This window comes from Lichenostomus cassidix, chromosome 13 (assembly GCF_008360975.1).
Source record: "Lichenostomus cassidix isolate B80296 chromosome 13, HeHo_3.0, whole genome shotgun sequence".
Classification (NCBI taxonomy): Eukaryota; Metazoa; Chordata; class Aves; order Passeriformes; family Meliphagidae; genus Lichenostomus; species Lichenostomus cassidix.
In genome coordinates, this window is record NC_139494.1 from 6609327 (window position 1) to 6635485 (window position 26159).

General features: G+C 42.4%; 3 protein-coding genes across 5 annotated transcripts; 1 reads left to right on the plus strand and 2 right to left on the minus strand.

The window, feature by feature from the left end:
- Window positions 1–208: 208 nt before the first annotated feature.
- On the minus strand, window positions 209–12834 carry HMMR (hyaluronan mediated motility receptor). Its single transcript, XM_085073443.1, has 18 exons — window positions 12712–12834; window positions 12148–12243; window positions 11486–11562; window positions 10585–10665; window positions 9716–9904; window positions 9399–9485; window positions 9020–9120; window positions 7876–7950; window positions 7563–7741; window positions 6631–6770; window positions 6121–6335; window positions 5429–5545; window positions 4450–4608; window positions 3138–3290; window positions 2929–3028; window positions 2475–2651; window positions 1818–1980; window positions 209–1161 (listed from the first exon to the last, which is right to left on the minus strand). Exons 1-18 carry the CDS (start codon window positions 12764–12766, stop codon window positions 1142–1144), a joined length of 2184 nt encoding a protein of 727 aa, XP_084929569.1. The 5' UTR covers window positions 12767–12834; the 3' UTR covers window positions 209–1141.
- Window positions 12835–12943: 109 nt separating this feature from the next.
- On the plus strand, window positions 12944–17872 carry NUDCD2 (NudC domain containing 2). 3 transcript variants are annotated; one of them, XM_085073447.1, is made up of 4 exons: window positions 12944–13234; window positions 14400–14448; window positions 15646–15797; window positions 17162–17872. In XM_085073447.1, the coding sequence occupies exons 1-4, from the start codon at window positions 13046–13048 to the stop codon at window positions 17222–17224; spliced, it is 453 nt and encodes a 150-aa protein (XP_084929573.1). In that variant the 5' UTR covers window positions 12944–13045; the 3' UTR covers window positions 17225–17872. The 3 variants fall into 3 exon arrangements, with proteins under 3 accessions (XP_084929573.1, XP_084929571.1, XP_084929574.1); XM_085073445.1 differs by having other exon boundaries at window positions 12945–13234; window positions 16712–17872; XM_085073448.1 differs by lacking the exon at window positions 12944–13234 and adding an exon at window positions 13259–13595 and having other exon boundaries at window positions 16712–17872.
- Window positions 17873–18003: 131 nt separating this feature from the next.
- CCNG1 (cyclin G1) lies at window positions 18004–23387 on the minus strand. The gene is made up of 7 exons (XM_085073444.1): window positions 23261–23387; window positions 22635–22901; window positions 21368–21621; window positions 20705–20783; window positions 20523–20621; window positions 20086–20280; window positions 18004–19524 (listed from the first exon to the last, which is right to left on the minus strand). Exons 2-6 carry the CDS (start codon window positions 22899–22901, stop codon window positions 20089–20091), a joined length of 891 nt encoding a protein of 296 aa, XP_084929570.1. The 5' UTR covers window positions 23261–23387; the 3' UTR covers window positions 18004–19524; window positions 20086–20088.
- Window positions 23388–26159: the final 2772 nt, after the last annotated feature.

The window sequence follows — 26159 nt, forward strand, 5'->3', positions numbered from 1 at the left end:
CTGTATTAAGAGAAATAAGAACTGCAGGTTGTAAGGATTGTACAGTTCAGCTAAATAATTTCACTAAGACTAGAGAAGATGTAGTTTTTGAGACAAGACTGACATTGGGCTTTGTTATGAAGACAAGAGTACAGCGAAGAATATTAGATGAATCACACTGTAATATAATTTTGGGTTATGTCCCTGGTTTGCAAAGGAAATAGACAAATTCTTTAACTTAAAATTTTTATTGTGCTGAAATAATTTTAGATTCAGTTAAACAGATTCTTTCCCTCTTGCAGAAGTTCCAGTCTGTACAATGCATGTGAGTACAGTGGGTGTTGTCCCACCCACATGAGACAAGGTCTGTTGTTGTTCCCTGTCACTATAGCACTGATCACTTACAACAGCTGGCAACAAAGATTTTATGGCAGTTTAAGAGTCCAGTGAGCACAGCATTGCTCTTGAGAACCTAATCTTAACCACAGTACACCAACATTTAGATAAATGCAGTCAATTTGACTTTAACCTGAAAATGCTCTTCTGAAGATCAACAGCTACAATACCTAGCCCCAGAATTTAAATTAGCATATATTGAATATAGATCCCACAGCATAACAAAATGAAGTCTACTGTCCCATTTTCTACACTGATTCTATATTATGTAGACCACAGATGTAAAAGGGTCTCTTGGCAGTTCTGCTGCCATTGGTACCACATCAGCTTTAAACAGAAAAGTTAATTTTACATAGAATTGTGCACGAGAGACACAAAATTTTAAAATATATATATATAAAAAAATAAAATGCATTACACTGGTTTTCTGATCTTATAATCCAGTGCTTATTCACCTTTTCTAAATGGAAGATGCTCTGTTCAAAACTGAACTAAGCAGCTTCAGCATACCCAGAAAGTGCAACAGAGAACACTTGGCAGAGTTCATGCTCATAATTATGTTACCAGGAGTCAGGAATATGCAGTCACCTGTTGCTTCTCAGTAGAACACAGTTTTGCTAAAAAGAGATAATTTTAGATGATTTCTCTAGGGCTCCTAGTGATTTGCATTATATACAGCATCCAAGTTCACCTTGAAGAAGCAGTCTGTTCAAGTCTCCTGTAGCACATGAATTTACGGGGTGATTTTCTTAATACCAAGAAGACTTCACATTTTGTTTTTATTACCTGCAATGGAAAAATGTTACTAAGTGTGCATTTTTCACTACTTCTCCCACCGCATGAAGTCATTTCTTGTCTTCTGGGTTGCAGAAAGCCCTACACAGAATCTAACAGGTAAGCCAGGATTTCAGACCCTCAAAGAAACTGTCTAATGAAGGCCTGTTTCACACCCTCTCCCCTGCCCTGCTTCCCTTGGTGTGCCCCATGCTCCCTCCATCCTTCCCTCCACTCCACATTTATCTGCAGGCCTTTTGCATCTTATCTTGACACCTGCAGTGCTGAAAGGTCCTGCCAGGTAGCAGCTAAAAAAACAGAGCGCAAAGCTCTGGCTGAACCCCTTGTACCCCCACAACTCGTACAGGAGACACTTCCTGTCACCACAGCTGCTGTGATGTGTGAGCTAGGTGACAGAAGGCTGTGTCAAAGCAGCTCTGCTGTCTGACCTGAATTCTTCCTGACCTGTTGCTGTCAGGTTTATCAGGATCAGGCAAGCACAGTAGCAAACTGTACTCTGGGAGTGCCCCAGTGATGCAGCCTCCAAAATCTGCTGTGAAACAAGAGATGCCATTCTCCTTCCCCAGATGCAGCAGAGTGTGCAAGACTCTCATACATTCTTCGGTTTAGCTGAAGAAGTACAAAGGCAACATCAATATTAAACTTACCTTCTTTTAGAGGTGTTTTTGGAGGAATATTTTCCTTGCTGTCATGCTGGAAAGCTTTGGAAGAATCAAAACGCTTAATGCCCTGTACTGCACACAGCTGCTCCTGAAGATGTCTGCTGGTTTGCTTTTCCTTGGCAAGCAACGCACGCAGCTTTGAGACATCCTAGAGAAAACAACACTTGGCAGTTAGATGAACAGGAGAAGAGTCTGCATCATTTATTGAGGGAGCCATTCTGCCTAGTGCTAAACATACAATTATTGGTGGCATTAAAACCCAACCCAACCATACAGGTGTAGAGAAACGAGCAGCACTGTACAGGGTGCTGTGTAACACCACTAGGCAGTACAGCAGTCTGAAACTTTCAGCAGATATTTTATTAAGTCTAGGACCCCCAAAAGACATAAGAAAAGCCTAGAATAGAGTAGGTAAGTAGTTATTCGTACTGCTGATCCCTCTCTCTGATGTAAATACAAAAATAAAAGATTCTCTTGGCATTTCTGGAAGCTGGTGGTTTATTGTAATCTGCTTCATGCAGGGAATTTAAGAACCACAGAAATAAGTAGCTTGCAGGATTAGTCTATAAGTATTTAGAGCAACAAACAAAAGGCATCAAGCACATTACTAACTTGCAGACTGCTAATTTTCATTTCACAAACCTGCTTCAGGTGGGTGTTGTCTTCCTTCAGCTTCATAACATGCTTGATTTTTTGCTTCATGTTCTGGTGGCCAAGTAGTTTAGCATATGCATCATTCAGTTTATTCAGTTCTTCTTGGGCTGCCCCGTGCTCCTCCAGGAGCGCATTCTTCTCTGCTTCAAAAGCATCTAGTTGTTGCTGAAATACACTTGAATCTCTTAAAAATCTTTCAACTAAGCCTAATGTTTTACTGAACTGAAATCTGCCAAGGAAGATAGGTTTGGGAAGGGGAAGAGCTGGTTTAGTGGATAGAAACTTAGGAAACCACTGCAAAATAAATGCCATAGAATGGGAAGTAGCATATTTACTTCTCAAGGATATTTACTTCTCAAGCATATTTACTTCTCAAGGACGGGAGCCAACCGCCTAAGTCTTATGTCAACAGATACTAACAAACACCTACTTCTCAACACACCTGAAAAGGCTTAACTTTGTTATGTAAATCTTCATACAGTTTACGCCAGGTCTTCATCTCTTTCTCTAAGCTAGAGGTCACATCTTCACTTAGGGTTTTCCTAAAAAGCAAGAAGTGGAGTTTCATTATGTTCCTTGTTAGCTCTCTGCACCTCTACCCAATAGAACCTGGACATGCCACAATATGCAGTTTTAGTTTGAGAAAGTCACCTTGATCTTTCTGCTTCAAGCTCCCTTTTCAGATCTTCTGTTTGCTCTTCAAGTTTTTCCTGAAGTTTAGTCATTTGTGCAAGGCAAGACTCTTTTGTTCTCTCTGTTTCTGCTTCTTTTAGTGCAAGCTTGGTCTGGACTTCTACAAGCATCCTGAGAAAAATACCATAATTCCTTAATGAGCCTTGAATTTTATTTTTTTTCCCACCACTCTAAATCTAAAACCCACAGGTAACCTTGGTTGAAAAGCTGTTAGTAGAACTGAAATAAAGTTTTGCACAAATAGCACCACAACAACAGCAGAGAAGGTGATTAAGATAAACAATATTTTTATCTTTTCCTATAAGGATGCAAGCAAAGAAATACCATGTTACTAACTTATGGCTGTTCAAGACCAGCAGCTTTTGGCAGGGATAGTTGAGTAGATAGGCTTTACATGCAGAGATTTGCTCAAGCAGGAGCTAATCAAGACTGTTCAGTGTGGATGTATGCAAGATTCCAAAAACCCTACACCTAAAACATTGACCCCTCTTCAGTCCTAGTTTTTTGTTCCATCCCTACCCTGCCACCTCAACCAGAAAATTAAACAGGAAATAACTCTTCAGTTTTCCTTTTGCCAGCTCTAATACAAACTGGAGACAATAATAAGCAATACAATATAAAAATGGGAGGAAAGAAAGGGAACATCTTAACCAGCACAGAACCCTAGAGAACACAGATCACTGAACTGTGATGTGCTGTTACTCAGAGAAGCACATCCTCAGCTACTGGCCTAACACAACTTCTGGGGTGTATTTTTCATCAGCTGCACTGTGGTGCCTCATATTAGGCAGAGAGGGGACCTCAGTTCACATCACCACAGTGTGGCAATTGATGGATGGTTAATTGGCATCTGCTTGTGAGCAGAATTTGAGGTGACATCATTCAGAGTGCAGTGGCAAAGTGTGAGCTCTGCATTAAGTATTGTTTTCCTCCCCTGGGGATCTTCTTTGCAGAGCAGTCACTGTAACTAGAATTTCTGAAACAGACAATATATCAAAATATTTCATTCAAATATTTTCCTTTTCCTCTCTGTTCCACATATAGGCAAAGGTCAAAATAACTGACTGAACAGACCAGTTTCTTAATGCGTATAAACCAATTAAATTTTGTCTGTCAGTATTTTCAACCTTCTGCACTGGGAAAACCAAGAATCTTCAGCTTACAGCAAATACTGATCTTATCCTGTAGAGCATCACATCAAGTTCTAGTTACCAAGGCAAGCCTTAGTTTGCATTCCTTAGCTTTAAGGAAGAGTTTGTCGGTGTAGTACCTTGCATATTCTTCATTTGTTTTGTTTTTAGTGTATTCTGCTTCTTGAAGCAATTGCAGATTCTCTTGGCCTACTTTTTTTAGGTTGGCAACTTTTTCCTGCAGAGAGGTATTCTCCAGTTTAAGACTGCAAATTTCTTCAGCTGATGTTTTCTTGTAGCTGGTATAACAGTACCAATAAAAAAAAAATCTTGTTACTTCAGGCAAAATACAGATTGACATGTTCACACCTTACAAGAGCAATACAAACTCATGCTAGCAAGTATCAAAGATTTTATCATCTCAAAATATGGCAGTGGAGTGGCACTGATGCATCCAAAGGTAAAAAAAACCACAAAAACCACAACAGAGTTCCATAAAGCCATAAGCAATAACATTATGATGAATTCCCTGGTACAGATATTTCCATGTCTTCATAGGTATTTTAACACACAAAAGACCTACTCTATCTAAGCTTATTTTAAACAGCAAAGCACCTGCTGCCTGTAGTTGGCTTCAGTAAATATCCCACTGCATCCTTCTTAAGTGCCATGCATACCTAGCAATAACAGTATCACTTTCTACATACTTGCACAACCCAGATATTTTGTGCCAAAACATTTGCAATAACCATAGGAAACTAATCTCAATTCACTGTAAATTCTGAACCTAAACAAGTCTTTTTGCAAGACACTTTAGTGCAAAGAATATCATCACCAGTTACAAGTCTCATTGTGATTCAGGGCACATAACTCCAACTAATTACATTTTGGAAGAAGAAACATCCAGTGTTCTGAACTAGATACTGATACTGTGTCATTATACTTGCCTATCAGTCAAGGAAAAAATTCTAAATGCCACCAAATACCACCACAAAATCATCTTCTCAAATGCCATGAAAACAGTCACAGTGCGAAGTGCAAAGGCACATAAATGAACAGTACATTTTATTGTCATCTTAGAGATAATCCCTGTCCTATGCATGAATGCAACTTAAATACCATTTGAAGTCAGCAACAGTCTTTGCAAGTTTCTGCAGTGCATTGTTGTGCTCTTCTTGGACTTGCAATACAACACTGCTGTGCATTTCCTTGATTTGTTCCAGCTCTGAATTCTTCCTGAAATAAAAATCCAGCATTGAGCACTTGAGAGAAGCATGTTACAGAAGGCTTGAAGCAGCAACAATAATTGTGACAAACCAGTAACTTCTCACATGTTGAAGCACAATCTTCACATTAGGTATTACTAAGGATTTCCCCCCTCCTTATTTTCCAAGGGAGATATAGAATAGACTGAAGACTTAATAGTAAACTTCTAATACACAAAACAACCGTTTTGAAAATTTTTTCCAGTCATTGCCCTCTCCAGGACAGAAATAGCTAGTACAACATGCATGTGGCTTACCCAGCACAGCAAGGTCAGAGCATTACAATACCAGCCTTTAAAGCTAATGCCAACTGGCTTTGTTTTAAATTACAACATAAAACTGACTCAAATTGCTATTGATACTGACTCAAGTTACTACTGATAGTGATTAGAACTCATCACCACCAGTAATCAACAATCAGCAAGAAATTACTTCAGATCTGCTCAGGTCTCTAAAACCTGATTTGGGCTTAGAAGCTCTGTTTACACTACTGATTTAACATTTTTCCTTTGAAAGATTTAGAAACACAAAGCTGATCTCACAAACCCTTTCAACTTTTCTTCCATCCGTGCAAGTTCAAGACCTTGAGATTTGATTTCCTGTTCCAATCGCTTCATCAACTTTTCAGCTTTCTTCTCCTTTGCGTGCAACTGATTCAGCTCCTTCATGGTATCATTCAGCTCTCCTTGCAGAAGATGTCTCTCTCTTGTTACTTCATCTTCAAACTCTAGTAACTTCTGCTGCATTGATGCAGATGACTCCTGCATGCCAGAGCACCATATATTTTTAAACTACCAGTACTTCATGGGTAGTAAAAGGCTAATTTGAAGTGTTTAAATTGCAGATCTACAGAAGAACCGTAACTCCCCTCACACCAGCAACAATTCTTAGGCCTACTAGTCCACACAAGTTCCTGCAGGCCAGCACCCACTTTGCCATATTAATGATGACCTAATCTGTGGAATGCACATCTCACACACAACCAAAATCAGAACCTGTAGTGCTAACACTTGGGATTACAATCAGGTTTTAGACTAATTTACAGTCTGTATTTACCTTCTCTTGCTGCAGCTGAGAGACAACCTCCTCATGTTTCTGAAGCAGTTTTTGGTGTTCTTGTTCCACCAAATCAATTTTTAGTTTCAGGTCTTCTATTTTACTCAGGAACTGTTCTTTGGTCTCAGACAACTCTTTCTCTGCATAGAGAAATTGTCAATATAACACAAACTCCCTTCTCTATCTTCAAATAACTACAGTATCTATTCTTCATAATACTTCCGGTTCCAGCTTTTGTTTGTTTTTTCCCTTGCCTAACTAACAAAAACACAGCCAGACAACCCCATACCTCAAACCCATCTGGAAATTCCTCAAATTTGGCTCAAAGTACACCACTTTAAAATAATTTTAACAGCAGGAATATTTGGATCAGGCAATTAGACTTCACCAGAACAGCAGTATAGCTGGGGAAAACAACTACATGAGTTCCCCAAAGCTTCTTTCACAATCTAGCACACAGAAGGCAGGTGGGTCAGAAAACTGAGTACATGTATCAGGTGGCAGAGTTGCTGGTGTTGGGAGAGGAGTAAGCAAGAAGGATCCTTGCCACATCTCCAACAGCTCAGCGGACCTGTAAACAAGCAGCTAACAGTGAATTCAGACATTATACTGCTCCTCAGTGAAGAGTAAGGAAAAAAAAAACTTCTTTGTGTTCACCTTCCAGATTAAAGCCACAGCTACAATTTTCATTGTATACTATCTACCCAAGTTACCCTCAATGGAAACACCAATTCAGACTTAACAAATGTTAGATATGACGTGATTTCCCTGTTAAAAACATGCCCTGGTGTTTCCAGCTGGAGCTCAGAAACTTGACGTGTCATTTGGAACAAACCAGTCTAAATTGACATTTTAGAACAAACCTGTTTGAGATGCTTTAAGACAAGTCAGTGATCCCACATATGGAACAGTGTACAAGAACTAACAATTACCTTTTTCTTGTTGAAGCAATTGACACCTCTCATTAAATTCTTCCATCAGTTTACATGATTCTTCCTCTTTTGTTTTGAGGGTGCTCCTCAGGATCTCAGTATCTTGATCTTTCTTACTCAATGTCTCCTCCATCTGGGCAACTTGTAGTTTGTATTTCTCAGCTGTTTCTGCAACACTACTGCAGAAGAAAATTCAGGCACTGATTACCACTAAATTTTGTTTGTAAGCTTACACTTCAAAACAAAGGAAAAATGCTTAGGACTGTTGCTTTCCAAGAAGAAAACTAGCTTCTCAAGAAAAATTTGCTGTTACCTGAGTTCTGTGATGTATACAAGGAGTTTTTCAGTGTCAGACTTTTCTTCAACTTTCTCTCTCTCAGTAGCAGACCTAAAACCAGGCAGTTTTTATGATAGATATGTTTAAACAAATTCAGAGTGTCATCTCCTAGTTTGGCTGACAAACTGGAATTGGCCATAAGAGGTGATTACACCCTCTTTGATACTTGTTCCAGATAGTTGTCTTATTTGTAGTAAAGATGCTGAGCCATATTCTGCCACAAGCAATATGCCAGAAACATAATAATGCATTACCACAAGGCAGCTGCTGGAGCAAGTTAGCATCTCCTCCCTTTGTGACCTGCACTGCCCGCATTACTGCCTCTATGTATTTTAACAGCCAAGTTAGTGCTGCAGAGGCAATTGTGCCAACCTGACATAAAACTTAGATAAGTTCATCCTTCCTAAGTCACTATTCTCAGCAATTGGCTACATATTAGCTCTCTATTTCTGTGCAGCAAACGACATCATTTGGGCAGAAGAGCAAGTGCTGAGCTAGAATTCAACCTCTATCTACATAGAGCTGCTGAAGCCAAGAGACTCTGCAGTTGCCTTTTTTCAGAGCATGTGTCTGCATCAAAGCAGCTCTGCAGGCACCACAATGGCTCTTCAATGCCCTTCTCTAGAGAACATGAAGGTGTTCATCAGGTCTATGTCAAAAGCGTGGCTGCTGAATTAGCATTTCAGCTCCTGCTCCAATGCTTTTCTATTACTGCTTATTCCTAATTTAGTAGTCTAAAGGGCCAGAAATACCTCACCCATATGAGCATCCTCCTCCAACTGGCACAACAATTCTTTTCTCAAAACACGTGTCTACCCTCCCTACCTTATACCCAAGCAAACCCCCCTATACCACACTGGAAGGCAAATGGTTAACATGATAGTTTGTCTTTTGGAAAAAGGTTAGATACACTAGAGAAACAAGGTTTCTAATAGCTGTCTTATAAAACTACAGCAGTTGTTAGAACTTCATTCCATCACATTTATTCCAGATTACAAACACTGATAATGTCTGCTCCTTCTCAGTTGGGAGACAGCCTCTATTTTGGTTGCTATAAAGGATAAGCATGGAAACACAGCTAGGTCATATCATCTCATCTAATTCCCTTCCTAGCACTTACAGTTTTTCTTGTAACTGTGCTACTTTTCCTTTTGAATGCTCTAGATTTCTTTGCACTTCCTGCAGCTTCATTTCCATGTCTTCCTGCTTTGCCAGTGTACTCTTAAAAAAACAAACAAAACCCATATATTAACATCAAAATGAGATTTAGGAAAAAAAGGCATTGTGTAAGAGACAGTGGTAAACGGAAATTTAATTCATCACTGTGGTTTAATGATAGCACCAGCTACTATGCTAAATGTGATTGCAAATATCCCTCTGTGAAGTTATCAGCCACTTGTTAAAACAACAACAACCAGCAAGAGCTTCAAACTACACTCAGGATCACTACTTTTGTTCCTGAGCAGCTCAGAATTACTGTCCTTTGCAAATGGTCATACCTTTTCCTTAGCATCCCTCATGTTTCTGAGCTTCATCAACTCCATGCACAGGCTGCTCATTTTCTTCTGCACACCATCTTCAGACAGCTTGTTACAGAAGAAGATAAAACCACCAAGTATAACACCTCTGTATGAATTGCTCTTCACACAGCACTTTCCAAGCATCGCCCTCCCACTCTGTGTTTAGACAGAAGAGCACAAGATCCCAAACCAGACATGCTCTGTGTCCAAACAGATGCTGATGAGAAACTAAAGCTTCCTCTTGCACAGGAAGCTCAATAACAGCAAATCAAAGAAGCACTTATTTGTCTGAATACCTTTGACTTCAGTAGTTCATTGCTTCTTGTTAGCTCCAGAAGCTGTTTCTTCAGACATGCAACATTTGCCGAAAGAGAGGTTTTCTCCTGAACTGCAGCACTCAGCTTTGCTTCAATCTTAATAAAATCTTCTTCCAGAGCCTGAAGTTTTTTATCCTGCTCTCCACGTTCTTTCACTAATGCACGAATCTAAAACATAAGGCATTTTCTTTATTTCATGATACCATTAATTTAGCCTCTCCAAGTAAACCACAGGCATAAGAATGCAATGTATTAATTCATGTATTAACTTTCATTTAGAACATGTATCTTCAACTGTCATTCATGGGAAGGAGATCACAAAGTCACCACAATTCTCTATTATTACACACCATACAAGAGCAGCATTTCATCTGACTTAGTTTATGTTACTGAGCCAGTACATGCTAAAATTAAAATAGTCTTAGCTTTAATATGCAACAGAAGCCAACTCTCCTTTTTGGCTGTGACATGTGAGACACAAGGCATCAATTAGTACACAGATGTGTACTGATAAAATTTAGGGTACCTCTTAAGCATTAAAAGCATGGTAATTAGCAAAAAAATCTCAGGTGACATGAGTTAAATAAAACAAGACCTTATTAGGGTAGCAAATATAGGACTTATTTCTCTTTTTGAAACTATTAACAGGATACCTGTTCACAATCAGCAGCAATTAATGCAATTCCATTAGCTTTATACATCCCATAACACCTGATAAACTTTCTTTTGCACTGAGTAAACTACTTGTATGATGTGTGAGGCAAAAGAGGCAAGTTTTACCAGATTGTATTTTTAATTCTAGTAAGTAGTAAATATGACAGGATTGCACTCACATAATGTATTCATACCTCCTTCTCCAGTGCCTTCTGTTTCTTTTTCTCTTTCATAAGCATAAGATCTTTTTTAGTCTTCACAATCCCATTAGCCGGCTGTGGAAAAAAGATGTGTTAGAAATCTCTGGCCGCATACTAGCTGAACAGTTAAATATAAAAGTGGGTGCTTCACACAGACAATACTACAAAGATATACATAAACTAAAGAGCAAACCTTTGTCTCTCCCAGACAGGCCAGAAAAATGTCAGTTTAGGATGGGGTATACCACTGTAGTGTCTCGTCAATATTACTCTGAAGGGACAGCTCATAACCCAAGGGACAGCAAGGAGATAAACCAAGTTGGAGAGTTTAGAAGCCCCTAAGCTTCATAAAAACACTTTTATATCTTAACCACCAGTTTGTTTGCAGAGTTTCATCCTACATCACCAATACTTGCAAACTAAATTAATAAGTCAGGATTATAATTTTTCAACTTGTTAAGATACGTATCTTGAAATCTATCCTTGTATGGGGCATTGAAAACCTGTACATGCAATACCAGCCCCTCCTTGCCCTCCTTGTTGCTTTCACCACCAGGTTGCCACTTTCCTGCCCACTCATGAAAGCAGGAACAGAAACACCATCTCCTTAAAAAGGAGCCACACCATAATCACATGGTGAGCAAGAGAAAAAGAAACCCAGAAAATAAAACACCAAACATAACAAGCTGCTCTGTAATCCCAAGTAATCATCACATGATTCCTAAGGATGCAGCAATACCATTTTTCCTGCTTATTAAGGAATAGCACAACAATGTATTCCATAATTCAATCAGGTAGGTTAAGTGCAATTGTATGAAGAGGTTTTATTGTTTAAGCTGTCACATAGGTTTAGCTGGGATTTAACAGTGCTACAGGCACCACAGCAGAGTCTTACCGTTGATCCGAGAGATGTGAGTCGCCTTGCAGTGACTGGGGTGGGTGCACTTTTCTCACTGCTCAGATTTGTCTCACCTGCAAAAGCATGCAGAGGAAAATAGTAAAGGAAGAAGGTGTGCATGCAGACAAGAAGGGAAATGTAACCATACTAGACAAGGTTAATTGACTGTGCACATAAAAGACAACATCTCACATGGTTATTGGATTATCAGCTTCACAACCCAATACTAGCTGCTTTTTTACTGCAATCAGCCAGCTCAATATTAGTCATCATTGACAAAGTTTAGAGAGAGACTACCAGGTAACAGCCAATTTGAATATTTCAGTTTCTGCCAAGTTTGCCCACCACGATCCAGACCCATAATGTCAGTTTTGAATGGAGGGATGCTTCAGATATCAAAAATGCATGAAAACATCTCTAAACCCAAAGTTAGTGAGGTAATTTATTTGACCTCCAGAGGCCCCCCTAATTAGCAGAAGTCACATATGAAGGTATTTTTGGAACATTCCAATAGACACACTTTTACAGCTACTCCTTTGAGCCCGAAGGTAGACAGTGAGTCTCTGCAACAGAAACCAATTTCTGAACAGCAGAGCAGTAACAGCACATAACACTAACAAGTGTAGCATATCACTGTGTTCCGTGCAGTTTTTACTTACTCTTCTGCTTTCTAAGTCCTCGGCCTCCTTCAGACACCAAACTTCTCACTCCACCAGATGGCTTAGTGTTACGGGATCCTTGCAGGGGGGTACGTGCTAGAAATGAGATTTTCAGAACAGCAAAAAACCGTGAAGGTAAACGAGAGGGTTTCCTGCTTTGATGAGTTGAAGCTGATAGGGCAAATCTACAACCAAAAACTCCCTGTGAGAGACTCATACATCAGCAAACGCTCTCAGTAGCGGCGCCCCAGCCCTAACAAGCTCTGCACAACCCTATTACAGCGCTGGACTGCAGAACTAGAGGCCAGCAAGGCTTAGCTCCACTCTAGTTATTGTGTACATTGTACACGTTCACCGCTGTGTTTTGCATGCCAGGGCTGGACACGAAGTCGGGAACTTCCCCCTCATAAAGGGACCCCTGCGAGAGCTCAGGGTCCTGAGGCACAGCGCTACGGGCTGCTCCTCACAGGAAGGAACACACCGAGGCCAGTCCCCGCTCGCTCGGGCACTGAGGAAAGGCTCGGCCCCCGCTCCCGCTGTCCCCTCTACCCTCTCCTCACGTACCGGTGCTACCATCGCGGTGGAGGTGCTGGCGGAGCGGCGCGCCCGCGGAGGCCATGACGGCACAGACCCCGCAGCCCCGACGTTCAAAGGGACCAACGGCCGCAGCGCGCACCGCCCAGCCAATCAGTTCCCGCCGCCGCGCTCCCCTCGGCTAATCGGCGTGCCCGGAGCGGGGCACGCGCGCTGCGGGCCGTGGCGGGCTGTGCGCGTGCGCGGGGCGGGCGCTCCCGGCGGGCCGGGCCGCGGTGCGGAGGGGTGCAGCGCGCAGCGGTGTGGAGTGGTGCGGAGTGCTGCGCCGTGCGGTACGCGTGGCGGAGCGCCGCCGCCGTGCCCCATGTCGGCTCCGTTCGAAGAGCGCAGCGGCGTGGTGCCCTGCGGGACGCCCTGGGGCCGCTGGTACCAGACGCTGGAGGAGGTGTTCATCGAGGTGCGCGTCCCGCCGGGCACCCGCGCCAAGGACGTGCGCTGCAGCCTGCAGAGCCGGCACATCGCGCTGGCCGTGCGCGGGCAGGAGCTGCTGCAGGTACCGCGGGCAGCCCGGGGGGGACGGGCCGGCGGCCCGCCTGCTGCGGAGGCCGCGGGGCGCCGCGAGGGCACGGTCTCCATTCGCTTATAAATACCCCTGAGATCATCGAGCCCAGCCTGCGACCGACCGCTCTCAGCCGACCGTGGGCTTTCCTTAAACACGTCCAGGGACTGCGGCTCCGCCACCTCCTTGGCCAGCCCCTTCCAATGTCTGATCACGCTTGCTGTGAAATTTCTTCCTGATGTCCAACCCAAACCTCTCCTGGCATAGCTTAGACTGTATCCTCGTGTGCTGTCATTACTCGCCTGGGAGAAGCTTTGCACACCTGTGCCCTATGGAGCATCTCTCTTTATCCCAGGTTTGATACATTAAAAATGACATTCATTGACAACAATTTTGTTCACCTGCACGAGGTTTTACAGATGGTGCGTGTACTCCAGTACATGAAGAGACAGCTGGAGAGGGGCTTCTTAAAAGGCCACGTAGTGATGGGACAAGGGAGAAGGGCTTTAAACTGTCAGAAGACAGTGTTATATTGAAATTAGGAAGAAATTCTTCCCTGTGAGAGTGGTGAGGCCCAGGTTGGATGGAGCTTGGAGCAACCTGGGATAGTGGAAGTGTCCCTGCCCATAGCAGGAAGTTGGAATGAGATGAACTTTAAGGTCCTTTCTAATCCAAACCATTCTGTGATTCTGTGGGAAAAAAAAAAGGTTAAAAATTCACAGCATTTCGCTGCACAACTTCAACTGCTCCAGAAAGCCAAAGTAACCCAGACTAAAGGCATATTTACTTCCACATTTGTGATGGACAGCTCATACCATCTGTGCCCTGCACCAGAGCTAGATGATACTCCTGGCAAAAACACTTGCATTTTTATGACATGATTATTAAAAATGGCATTACCTGAAACACAAGCTTTTTCAATGAATCCAGACACTGAAACAATGGCAGGTGTTAAATGCTTAGTTTTAAAAAAAGTTGCATGACAAGCAATAATTCTTTGACAGTCTACATGCAGGTCTATACTTGTAGGGCGAGATCACCCTATTCATTCTCAGCGGAATACAAGGTGGTTAAGTTGTGCGTAAAACTTCACAACTCAATGTGAACTGGATGCTGAAGAGGTTTTCCTGTTTTGTAATATTGTGCCTGTCTTTTGCAGGGTAAACTTTTTGATTCTACAGTAACTGATGAAGGAACATGGACCTTAGGTAATAACCTACTTCGAAAATGATATTATAAAGACAGTAAAACTTCACAATAGACACTGCAGAATAGTTCACCCCCTCTTTATTAATGAGTAAGATTACTTCCCTGTACATAGCTTTGTAAAAAAGGCAGTCATTATTACTGGATTAAGGAACAGATGTACTACAAAAGCCATTTAGACTAAGGTTCATGAGAAGATGCCACATCCTGGAAGGTCGTAATCTATGGGTTACAAACATTTCCATATAGTGAGAAGGTTTTGCAAACCTTCATTTAAAGGTAGACAGTTGAGGTACAGTTATGTGGTCTGTGACTCTCCATAATTATTTTTTTTTTATGCATTACATTTTTTGAATGAGTGACAAAATCTATCGTCCAAGAGAATTGGAAAGAAATTTTAAAATCACAGTAAGGTACCTACATATAATGAAGGGAAAAAAGCATATATGGCTATCAGAATATTTTGGGATTTGGCAATCATAGTTGTCGACTGTGCCTCTTAGTGTTTTCCTATGAAGGATTTTCTTTTCCATTTAATATTTATTTTAGGTATTGATCAATAATTGGTAATTTAAGCTTGAAAACTAGAAGTGTTAACAGACATTGTGCAGCCCAGTCTTCCAGGATGTGCATAATCTTCAAAATACACTTCTAATGCTTTGTTTATTCACTTCAGTAGAACTAAATACCCTGCATGTTTACTTCAAAATGTGCTTCCAATATATTCACTATGGCTCTACACACTGTGTTTAAGTAAGCTAACCGTTCCTTTATATGTTGCTAAAACTTAGTTTTGACTTCGGTTGGTAAGAACTCTCTGTAAAGTCTGACCTCAAATTTTTCATTATTGCCTTTGAAGAGGTGTATGCATTAATAGATTAAATCTTTTCTCTGTTGTGAACCTCTCCAAGTGGGGAATGTTTGCAATAGAAGTACTTAAGAACTGTGTTTTAATCCTTTAAAACAGCTTCAGCATTTCACAGGCCAGCAGGGGAGAGATGACAGTACAGGCTATCTTTGCTTCGGCCTTTTTTTTTCTTGTTAATGTTTATATATCAAGAACCAGGTTGACATTGGCACTAAGCATTTAAATTACTTCACATGTCCTGTGCTTGTTAATGATGAATTCACCAAACCAAGAAAAGAACCAGCATACAGGACTGAGTTTAAAGGTTGTTCTATGTGTTTACATTCAACAGAAGACAGGCAGCTGATACGAATTGTTCTAATGAAGACAAATAGAGATGCTGGAAATTGTTGGACATCTCTGTTAGAAAATGAATATGCTGCTGATCCGTGGGTACAGGACCAGATGCAAAGGAAACTTACACTGGAGCGATTCCAAAGAGAGGTAAGTTCAAGGACCATTAATACTCCTTATATTTTGTCTTTGCACACAGAGGTTATGGCCAGGAGAGCTGAGTAAAGGCCATAGAAATATATGCTTTAGTTCAATATCTATAAAATGCTTAAGGTTTTATCGCTGTGCTTTGAAGAGGTTATTCTGTCTGCTCTCTGTCTGAAGAGTTTGTGCAAAGTTCAGGTGAGTGTGGTGGTGCTATTGCCGTTCTACTAATCGCGTAATCCTATCAACTTCACACTTGTTAGTCTACATACAATTTCTGTTATTATCTAAAATTATGACAGAGCCATATTTACAAGAAAGTTCTACCATTAAAATGGATATGCTTGTTTATAATGTAAGATGGTATAGAGTAATTAGCTGGAAAACATGTTCCCTGCACTTTTACTAAAATTGCTTAAATTGTTTTGCTGTACTTTTAGCACACAACTATTCCTGCACCTGGCTGCAGAGCTATAGAATTACAACTTTTTGCTTAGCAGCTGAATCAGCAGCCTCTCCACTGCAGCAGAAAACAGGATTTTTATGAACCTTGTTATCCAGCATGGCAGGTACTTACATCTTCAAAAGGCAATTTGAAAGGACACCAAAAGCCAGATCTCCTAAACATTCCTTAATATTTCTCTTCTGGGAGATCTGACTGCTTGCCAAGTCAAGAACAGCATTACAAAGCCACATTAGCAGTAGGCAACCAAACTGACAATTCAGTTTGTTGATGCATTTTCCAAGAATTTCAGTGCTGTGACAAATGTAAGACAAGTTGATCATTACATGTTCATGTTACAATGTCAGAATATTAAAAGCATTTAAGGGTTTTTGTTTGTGGGTTGTCTAGGATTTTTAACACAATTTTATTCTTAATAATTTATTTATTAAACTATTTTTAATTTTACCCCCATCAGAACCCTGGATTTGACTTCAGTGGGGCAGAAATTTCTGGAAACTACAGCAAAGGAGGACCAGACTTTTCTAGTCTTGAAAAGTAAACTTTTTGTATGTGATCCTTTAGAGGAATTACATGTTACAGTTAAGGACTGGAATCAAGTAACTGTTGAAGACTTCAATGATCTCTTCAATGGATTGTTGTCAAAAATAATTACTTCAGTGAAGAGAAAGAAGATCTTTTCCAGCAGAATGAAGACAAAATGTTACCAGCTGATTTATAAGCTGCGATAACTTTAAAATACTAAGCGACAAACTACAGACAAAGATGTACATAAAAAAGTAATGTCTTTAAGCAGAACGTTTGGTTTGGGGGTTTTTTGCTTCTTAGAAACACCACAGTGAACAAATGAATTATAAACCTCCCACATGTCTTCCTGCAGGGTTATCTTATTCTTGCTTCTCTACAGCTGGGAAGGAATCTCCTCATGCAGCAGCACAGGCTGGGGCTGATCTCGAAAGCAGCTCTGTGAAGGACCTGGGGGTCCTGGTGGACAGAGAGCTGTCTCTGAGCCAGCAGTGCCCTGGGGGACAAGAATGCCAATGGCAGCCTGGGGTGAATCAGGAAGATTGCCAGAAGGTCAGGGAGCTGATCCTGCCCCTATGCTCAGCCCTGGTGAGGCCACATCTGGAGGGCTGTGTCCAGCTGGGCTCTTCAGGACAAGGGAGACATGGAGCTCCAGGAGCAAGTCCAGCAGAGGCTGTGGAAGGGACTGGAGGATCTCCCTACAAGGAAAGGCTTTGGGAGCTGGGGCTGTTCAGCCTTGAGAGGAGACACAGCTGAGAAGGGACCTCAGGAATTTCTACCTGAACATAAGGAAGAAGATCTTGCCTGTGGCACTGGCTGTGCACAGGAACAGGTTGCCCAGAGATGGTTTGGAGTCTGCCTTACTGCAGTTAATCAATAAATGTCTGGAAAAAATCCTGTGCCATGTGCTCTGGGATGACCCTGCTTGAGCAGGGAGGTGGACCAGCTGATCTCATCCATGGGTCCAACCTGACCCATTCTGTGATTCACTATGGAAGAACAAATAGTGTAAGATATTTAATATTTTCTCCTGTGCTTGTCTAGCTGCTCCCATGCAGCCTTAACCTCTCATAAAAAGAAACTGGGGGGGCGGGGGGGGGGGGGAAATCTCCCTGTCTTCCCTCCTGCCTAGGAATTTTTTCTCCAGGTACTGTTCAGGTGCAAGTCACATTTATAGGCTTCCTACTGAGATGTTTTATAACCAACAAGAAAAAAACTACTTAGTTAAGCACATTTCAATGTTTAATTGAAAGGTACATATCTTAATATTGAGACAGGACAATTAGAATTGCACATTGCATCCTCTCCCACTAGGCTGACTACACTTTTGAATCACTTTGCCCAGGCCAGCACAATGCCCAGGCAGCACTGGCAGGTGCAGTAACCAGTTACACGTTTTGCAGCGCAATCACTCCCGCGAGCTCATGAGAAGCCTTGATTTGTCCAGTACAGAGCTTTGGTACGGAGTCTTCTGTGAAAGCTTTAACTAGTTTGAGATATGCAAACAATGGTTTCCATCTCAGCTGGTACCGTAAGAGGGAAGGGTTGGCTGGCTAATACCTCATCCCACACTGATCCCTCCTTCTCCAATCCATGAGTCCATATAACAATCAGGTTTAACAGCCTGTTGCCAACAGCCTCTGTCCCACAGTGATGCAGAATTCAAGAGGACATTAGCAACACTCCCAGAATCTCTTTTCATCTAACATACAGTAATACAATCTTGTTATTAACTTCGTTGCTAACACTAGAAGCATGATATGCCTCAAATACTGACCTGGTCTTCAGAACAAACAGTTGGATTTTACAAAGCTTACCATTAAAGAGATCAGAGTTGAAGCAAACTTCAGTGTTTATCAACTAGATTGCTCCTACACAGGCCAAGATGGCAAACTGGCCCTGCTCTACTGTACCTGTAACCATGTGCATTTACTTCTAGCACAGCAAAACTGTGGAAAACTAATGTCAGATTTAGGGCATGTGACCAAGTTCTTTCTCTTAATCTTCATTAGGTATCACCAAGTTTTTATACCCTGTGAGATAACTCATGGTATTGGTAAACTACAGCTCTGACAAAATGCTGCAGCTGCTGGTGCTGTGCTAGGGACTGCCTTTTCTAAAGAACACAACCAAGTCTCCTTCCTCCTGCTCTGCCTCCTCGGCACATTTTGTGGGTATCTCATAGGCTAATGTTCAATGTGTCTGTGGTAGGAGGCCAGTGCCCATCCTAGCAGGACCACCTGGACACAAGATACTGCCCAAACCACACACCAGGTGAGCTGGCAGGCATTTGCTGTTGTCATCAATATGGAGTGGGATTAGTCTTTCATAACACTGCAGCACTGCATGACTGCACATCACATTCTCCTAGTATCGCATAATCCTCAGGAAGTGAACCAGGTTTTAAAAATTACTATCTAATTCAGCACCTGCAGTTACTGTAAACCAAGGTTAGGTTACACAAGCTGCTCTACAAACTAGAAGGTGTTAAAATACTGGGATTGTGGTAGTTCACTGAGTAGTAAACAGTCCACCAAGTATGACTGAAAACTGACACCACATACTGCTGTAATCATCATGAAAAGAACTGGTATTTGCTGGAAGGACGTTTAGTCTGAAATGTTACATATTCTTTCCATGAGCTGAGTTCTTCATTATTAAGATCATGTTTCAGATTGTTTCTCAAATATTCATGTGCCTGTTGACAAGGTCACAGGATGGTTTTCTCCTCATTTTATTGTACTCCTGTAAAAAAACCCAAACAAACCAGTCAAATGAAGGGCTTTCTACGAGAGCCAAACAAACCACGAGATTGTAATACAGAAAGACAACAGCAAGACACCTGTGGTAGAAAAATGCGTAGCCTACACAAGTAAAACTACAAAACTGTATTACTTTGAAGTGGCTGAAGTGCACAGTTACAAGAAACTCAGGTCTAACAGGCTGGTTTTCTTTCTGGGATATGATCAAGGCAAGATTTTCCCCTCACTTTTCCCCATCTTTACAGCACACATTAGTTTGAATGATGTCCCACTGTCTGCAGAACATTTCTGCTACCACAACACATCAGAGGATCAGTTGTTTTTCCAGCATTCACACATGAATTAGGTTGTCACTTCTTTAGGTACAGCACTGGTTTAGGCATGAACACCAGACAGACCTGCCTCTGAGACAAGCCTACTACACTTTGTTATATGATTTCAGGAGGTAACCTATAAGGAACCTGGAGGTAGGTAACAGCTAATTACTTCTACATTATCAGAAGGTGATTTTACAAGGTCAGAAGTTGATTTTACAAGGAGTTACCTATTATGAGCTGGTCTCTGGAATGGTAGGAAGGTGTGTTATTCTGTAGTAGCTATGTTTAAGCTGCCGTGCTGTACGTCCAGACACAATCCATTTTAATTTCTGCACATTTGGTTTGGAACACTTGCTTGAGGAATATTCTGTAAGGCACTTTAACACCAGCTCCTTCCAGAAGGTCAATTCTCTGTTGTTTATCTACATAACAAGACAGAATATCATATGTTAATAACTAGTTAAATCTTTACCTTGTACATGTACTTTCAGCTTCTTCAAGACAGGCAGCCAAAAATCCCAGGCCAAATGAAAAAAACCCAACAAAACACCACAACAATGCCACAGAAGAAGCCATTATGCCAGTGCACCTGCCCCTTCCCCACCGTAGAGACCTCTGCATGCATTTTTCTTCCATCCACTCCTGAAATTTTATACACGCATACCTTGGAATGTAACTGCAGAAATTCCAATGCCTCTGTCAATTCCAGCAGTTTTTGTTCTTCTATCTCTAGTGCCATAATAGACAGTGCCAAGACAGAAGGCTGGAGAGAGAGCATGTTTTTAAACACTGCTTTGTAATTTGCTTTCAGTAATTTAATTTTCTTTGAACTTTTCAGATGTTTACCTTGGCTTTAGAAAATATGATTCTGCAGTGACAGGCCTTCAGCTGGGTCTCAAGTCTCTCAAAATTAAAGTATTTTCTCCTGTAATAAACAGATGAGTGAATGTAGAGGAATGCAAGCTTGATCAAGATAGCATCACCCTGGGAACTCAGAGAAGCAGCAAGAATGTTCATTACCTAAACAAAAGCCTCATTTGTCCCAGAAGTTCTAGGGTTACAGTCAAACAGGTGTTCAGTTTTGGCAGTCGCAATGCCAAAAATAAATCTTGTGTTACACTGGGGAGAGTTGCATTATCGAAGCAGGCTTAACAACAAGAAATTTCAGTGCTTACTAGCTAAAGCAATCTTTTTTAAGCCACATTTTGCGATCTTAACAATGAGGCAATACTTTACTGTAGCATAAACAGAGATTTATTATACCATCATTACTGAGCAAGCTTGGTTTTTGGCTGAGAGAGCAATACCCAATTTATGCAAACAATATTTAAAGTTAAAATAGTATTAAACCACAGATGCTCACAGTTATGATAACTAGCAGTAAGGGGGAAAGTTTGTGGAATTTTTAAACTATAGAAAAGCCAATTACTCAAGCAATTTTCCTGCTATTTTTCTATATTCTACAATCCCTGCTCATAGGCAGTTATAGCAAAATCAGTATTACTGTACCTTTCACAGCTTAAATTCTCATGAATGAATGAATGATAGAGCTGCAGAAATTGGAAGGCTGTTGTAGCTTTGACTTTCCAGCCTAGTTTCTCCAATATGATTTTCTCCATTCTCATCATATCGGAAACAGTGAACCTATACTGGCTTATTCGAATTAAGTCAGTGGATAAAGGCACATTTCTCTCTTCTTCTGATGATTTCACAGCCAAGTAGAAGCAGCTGAGTCCAACACAGCCCAAGTGTTTAGGCTGTACCTAAAATAAAGTGAATTGTTATTATTTTCAAAGAAAAAGGCCTTTGATCAGCTATTACAACATGTAAGTATCAAACTATAGGCACCAATCTATTTCAGGAAAAAATTATGGGGGACAGGGGTTGTTCTGTTTTTTTTTTCGGATTAAAATCTAAGTCTTTTATCATACACTCTTGTCTTGAAGATAGTTACACACTACAAATTATGTCTCATTAATTTAAAAAGCAAGATTGCAGAGCAATTTTCATTGAGGTAGAACTGGTTTCTTAATAAGATTCCAAAATAGCCTAATAGGAAGCTTTTAGGACTTGAAGTGTTGTACATATTGGGTGACAGTAAAAAACTGGGGTTTTGTAACTCTTTTAAAAAATATATATACACATATATATGTACATGTGTATATATAACTTGTCTGATTTTATTCCATAGACAATGCAATCCCCATTTTTACTACTTATTCTGGATTCAGAAGTCTTTCAAATTACCATTTTCCCATCCATTCCATCTAGCTTTCTCATTTTTGTTTTAACACACAAGGAAAACAACCTCTTGTTCTTGTCCAAATTGTACAGTGGTAATCCTGTCTTGTTAGACAATTAAAACAACCCAGGTCAGCATGTCACATCTGCATGGGAGAATGGAGTGCTAACTAATGTTTCACCAGATTTTAAGTGTTCAACAGCACCTTGATATGCATAAGGCTTATTGTTAGGTTGAAAAGCAGTTAAACAAGAAGCAATTTAAGATGTTCTTGCATCCATAAACAGGACAGGCAGTCTGTCTTGGTCTAACCCATTAACACGTCCTGTGTTTCCCAGCCTATGGGCAACCTTTAGTTCCTCCTTCTCCAGAAGAAACACCTTTCTTAACAATACTAAAATTGGAACGGGGAACAGCATTTTTCAGCCCTGTGCAATCAAAATCTCTGGAAGGAGCTTAACCTTTATCTAAACCCAAGACATTCTAGCTTCGAATAGGAACTAGGCTGAGAGCTTATACTTTAAAAAGCCTTACCTTCATTTTTGACAAGAACCTATCTAAGAAATTCACAGCTAGTGAGAACGTCTCGGTGTGGAAGCCGAAGAACTGCGTTAAGCTGAGGAGATCCTTCACTTCGAAGTCGCGCAGCCGTGCGGTCATCCGCAGGCCGTTGTCGTGGGCAGCCTCGAGCAGCCGCAGGCCGGCGGTGCGGGGCTGAGCCCGCAGCTCCTGCTCCAGCAGCGCGGGCAGCTGCAGCAGCACGGAGTCCCGTGCCTCGCCGCTAGCCAGGCTATCGATCATCTGCCACGAGAAACAACGCCGGCCAGGCAGTCAGCTACACCTGGGAAAACTCACCAAAACCCCCCAAACTTAAAGCCAAGGTGCAGCAGTCCGGCCACACGCAAGGACCTGCCCGGGCCCGAAGTGCCGCCGGGACAGCCCAGGCGGTGCAGCCCGGTGTGAGGGGCACGGCGGGGCCGCGCCTGCCGGGACATGCCCGGGCCTGCCCCTCGCGGCCGCGGGGCTCTGCTGCGGACGGAAGGACACAGGAACAACGCCCACCCGACGGAAGGGACGGGCTGGGACGGGACGGGACGGGCACGGCGCGGGGAAGCAAAACGCGCACCTGGCGGGACCGGGAGCCAACCCCGCGCCCTTACCTTTTCTGTGCGGTCCCGCTCCCTGCCGGGAGGAGCCGGGCGAGCCGGAGTGTGCTGAGTGGGGCCGGGCGGTCAGTGCCGGGCGCGGGGCGGTCAGTGCCGGCGCGGGGCGGTCGGGGCCGGCACGCGGCGGTCAGTGTCAGCACCGTCCGGCCCCGCAGCACCGGCGCGCGCCCCGAGCCCGCGAGCCGCCGCCCCGCCCGCGCAGTGGCGCCCCCCAGCGGCCCCGCGGCCCCAGGCCCCGCCCGGCCGTACCGCACCGCCCCTGTGCGCGCCTCATGCCGGGCGGGTACACCGCGCTGCTTCACCGTCTCGTGCTCGGGATGGATGGCACCTGTAACATAGAGTGTGCGGTACCTTGTTCCTGGGGCCGGCCGCCTTCTGCCCCGAGTGGGAGGCCCGCACCCGCGGTAAGGCCCGGCCCCGCCGGCCCCGGCCGCTGTGGCAGTGTTGGTGTAGCCGCTCGTTGGGCGCTGGGAGCTCTCCGAGAGTGCAGCCAACTCGGTACGAACGGCTGTTAAAGCATAAAGGGCTTGTAAATTCTTGCGCTGGCTCCTGGCTGGTTTCCCGGCCCGGGCAGAGGCTGTCCCTCAGCGCTGAAGGCCGGCGGGGTTCTGTGCCTTGCTGCTCCCATCTCCAGCACGGCTGAAGCCTCTCAGGGACAAGGTACCAAAAGGTTCATGTCTTCAACGCTTTTCAGTGTCTCTGAAATATTTTGGTCTATTCGTGGAAGATGAGACGAACAGAAGGATCCAATCAACCTCTTGCCTAGCACAGCCCGAGTTGCCCAGCTGTGCTTGGGGTGCAGGCGGCTCTTTACAAATACACCTCTGCCTTCTGCTCCTGCTCTGGCAGTGTTTGGTTTGGTGAAATGCCAATCCTTCTGCTCAGAAACTGATATGGGTTACTCAGGGTTATGGTAAGGTGAATGTGTTGCCAGTGGAAGTTAATTCTAGTTTGTTACAGGTATTGGGTCAGGTTATATGTGAGTTTTTCTTTTGCGACAGGTAGTTATGTTAAAAGCTCTGAGAGTGTTGAAGAACACTCAAACCAGCATTGAAAATTGTACCAGGAGCCGAAAATATTCCACTTCGGAGCAAGTAAAGGGAATTGCTTACTGTAAAGTGCTTCTGTTTTAGGTATGCTTGAGGCCCAAGGCATTAAATGTTCTATTATCTGCTGCTTTATCCAAAGTGATTTCCAGTTCTTTAAAAAGGATGAGCAATGGCTGAAGAAGCCACTTTGTAGACCATTACGATGGCATTTCAAATGGGTTCAAGTTACTTAAGTTTCTGCTTTCTGAAAACTTTTGGGGTGTTCTACTTCAGCTAGTTCTGCTTAAGCCTAAAACTTTCAAGATATTTTGTGAGGGTTACTGGGAATTGCTAGAAAGGCTTAAAATTTTCTTGAGTGGATTGACATTTTCTGAAATGCAAGCTGCTGAGGAAGCCAAGCCTCTTAGCTGTATTTGATCTTTTCCCTCCTCAAAGAAAATAGATGTTAGTACATCACTAATATGTGAAGTGATATGCAGCTCTAAAATAGTTTTAACAGTACTGATATAGATATTGAACATACACACGTCTTGGTGGTGGGAGTAAGTCCTCTGAATCTCAGAAGGGCTTGAAAGAGTTCAAATCCAGGTGGATATTATGGTTTTCTGAAATTCTTTAAGGAAGATCAAGATTGCAGTATAGTCTAGGTGATAATTATCCTGAGAATAATGTTGGGGGTTTTTTTTTGGGTTGGTTTTGTTTTGTTTTTTTTTTTTCCCCCCCAGTGAAATCTATCAGCTTGTTTGATGTTCAGAACTTTTCCTGAGAGGAAGATTGAACGGTTTATTTAGCTTTTAGGCAGTGGTTTTGATACCACCTTCTGCTGGCTCTACTGATGGGCTACACGTGAACGCACAAGCCAAGTTATGCCATGTAGTCTGAGAGCAAGATTTTTGTCTTCACATTTTGTGCTTTTGAGTATGTTTGTTTTGCACTTGCTGTAAGTTTTATTTCTCAAGTGCTTTATGCTTCCCTTTGAAAGAGAGAGAGGTTAAGTTGCACTTTGTGGTGGAAAATTGCAAACAGCCAACACCTATTGCAGGCAGCACTTCCCACTCCCCTCTAACACAGAAGTTTCCTTCATAACGCTCAGAACATTAGAGCTTGTCGCATGTGCCAGGAGTAGAGGACAAGATGAGTTAAAGCTTTTTGGGCTTTAAAAGAGGCGTGTATTGTCAAATGGAGACTATTTAGCAGGCAGGATGTGGTAGCTGTTACTGCAGTTGTTCTGAACATGGTACTTCTGTTACCCAGGAATGTTTCCAATATAGATGCACCCGGCAACAAACTGTGACTGGTGGGAATAAATTCTGGTCCTCTCTGCCTGGAATGAGCAGCCTGCTGGATTTGCTCCCAGAGGTAGGTCTTGGTTTTATAACTGTGGGAAACTGCAGTTGTTTTCATTATCTTTGTGTACTGGAGTAACGCTGTTAATGAAGATCACTTATCAGGTATTTTTGTTCAGCAAAAAATGTTCTTGAGGGGTTTTAATTGTTTAGAAACACTGGCCAAATACTGGTGAGAGCATTGCGTGCGTTTTCACAAGAGTGAGAACTCACTAAAGTGACAGTCCGAGTTGTTTTAAATACGGTGATCCCAATTCGCTGCTAAAAGCATTTGGCACATCCTTCCTGTGTTAATGGCTGTCCGTAGCAATATTCGTTGTTCTGTTGTCACCTAAGGAGGAGATTATGCGAAAGCAGCTCTCTGGGAAGCCTTTGCAGCTGTGCTCCTTCCTTTAAAGGACCGAAAAAGAGGGTCATCCATGCATCCATGAGCTTTATCGCCTTTTTTACTCAATGTATACATCAAAAGCGATATCCATAGTATTTTCTCTTATTGCA

Excerpts from the sequence above, each read along its gene's own strand:
- HMMR (XM_085073443.1), bottom strand. The coding sequence starts at position 12,766 with ATGGCCTCCGCGGGCGCGCCGCTCCGCCAGCACCTCCACCGCGATGGT. Across the intron at positions 10,666-11,485 it reads TCACATCTCTCGGATCAACG|CCGGCTAATGGGATTGTGAA; the intron begins GTAAGACTCTGC and ends TTTTTTCCACAG. Across the intron at positions 1,162-1,817 it reads AAAAACACCTCTAAAAGAAG|GTAATAAAAACAAAATGTGA; the intron begins GTAAGTTTAATA and ends TTTCCATTGCAG.
- NUDCD2 (XM_085073445.1), top strand. The coding sequence starts at position 13,046 with ATGTCGGCTCCGTTCGAAGAGCGCAGCGGCGTGGTGCCCTGCGGGACG. Across the intron at positions 13,235-14,399 it reads GCGGGCAGGAGCTGCTGCAG|GGTAAACTTTTTGATTCTAC; the intron begins GTACCGCGGGCA and ends TGTCTTTTGCAG. Across the intron at positions 15,798-16,711 it reads TGGAGCGATTCCAAAGAGAG|AACCCTGGATTTGACTTCAG; the intron begins GTAAGTTCAAGG and ends TACCCCCATCAG.
- CCNG1 (XM_085073444.1), bottom strand. The coding sequence starts at position 22,901 with ATGATCGATAGCCTGGCTAGCGGCGAGGCACGGGACTCCGTGCTGCTG. Across the intron at positions 20,622-20,704 it reads TCATATTTTCTAAAGCCAAG|CCTTCTGTCTTGGCACTGTC; the intron begins GTAAACATCTGA and ends CTCTCTCTCCAG. Across the intron at positions 20,281-20,522 it reads TTCTGCAGTTACATTCCAAG|ATAAACAACAGAGAATTGAC; the intron begins GTATGCGTGTAT and ends CTTGTTATGTAG.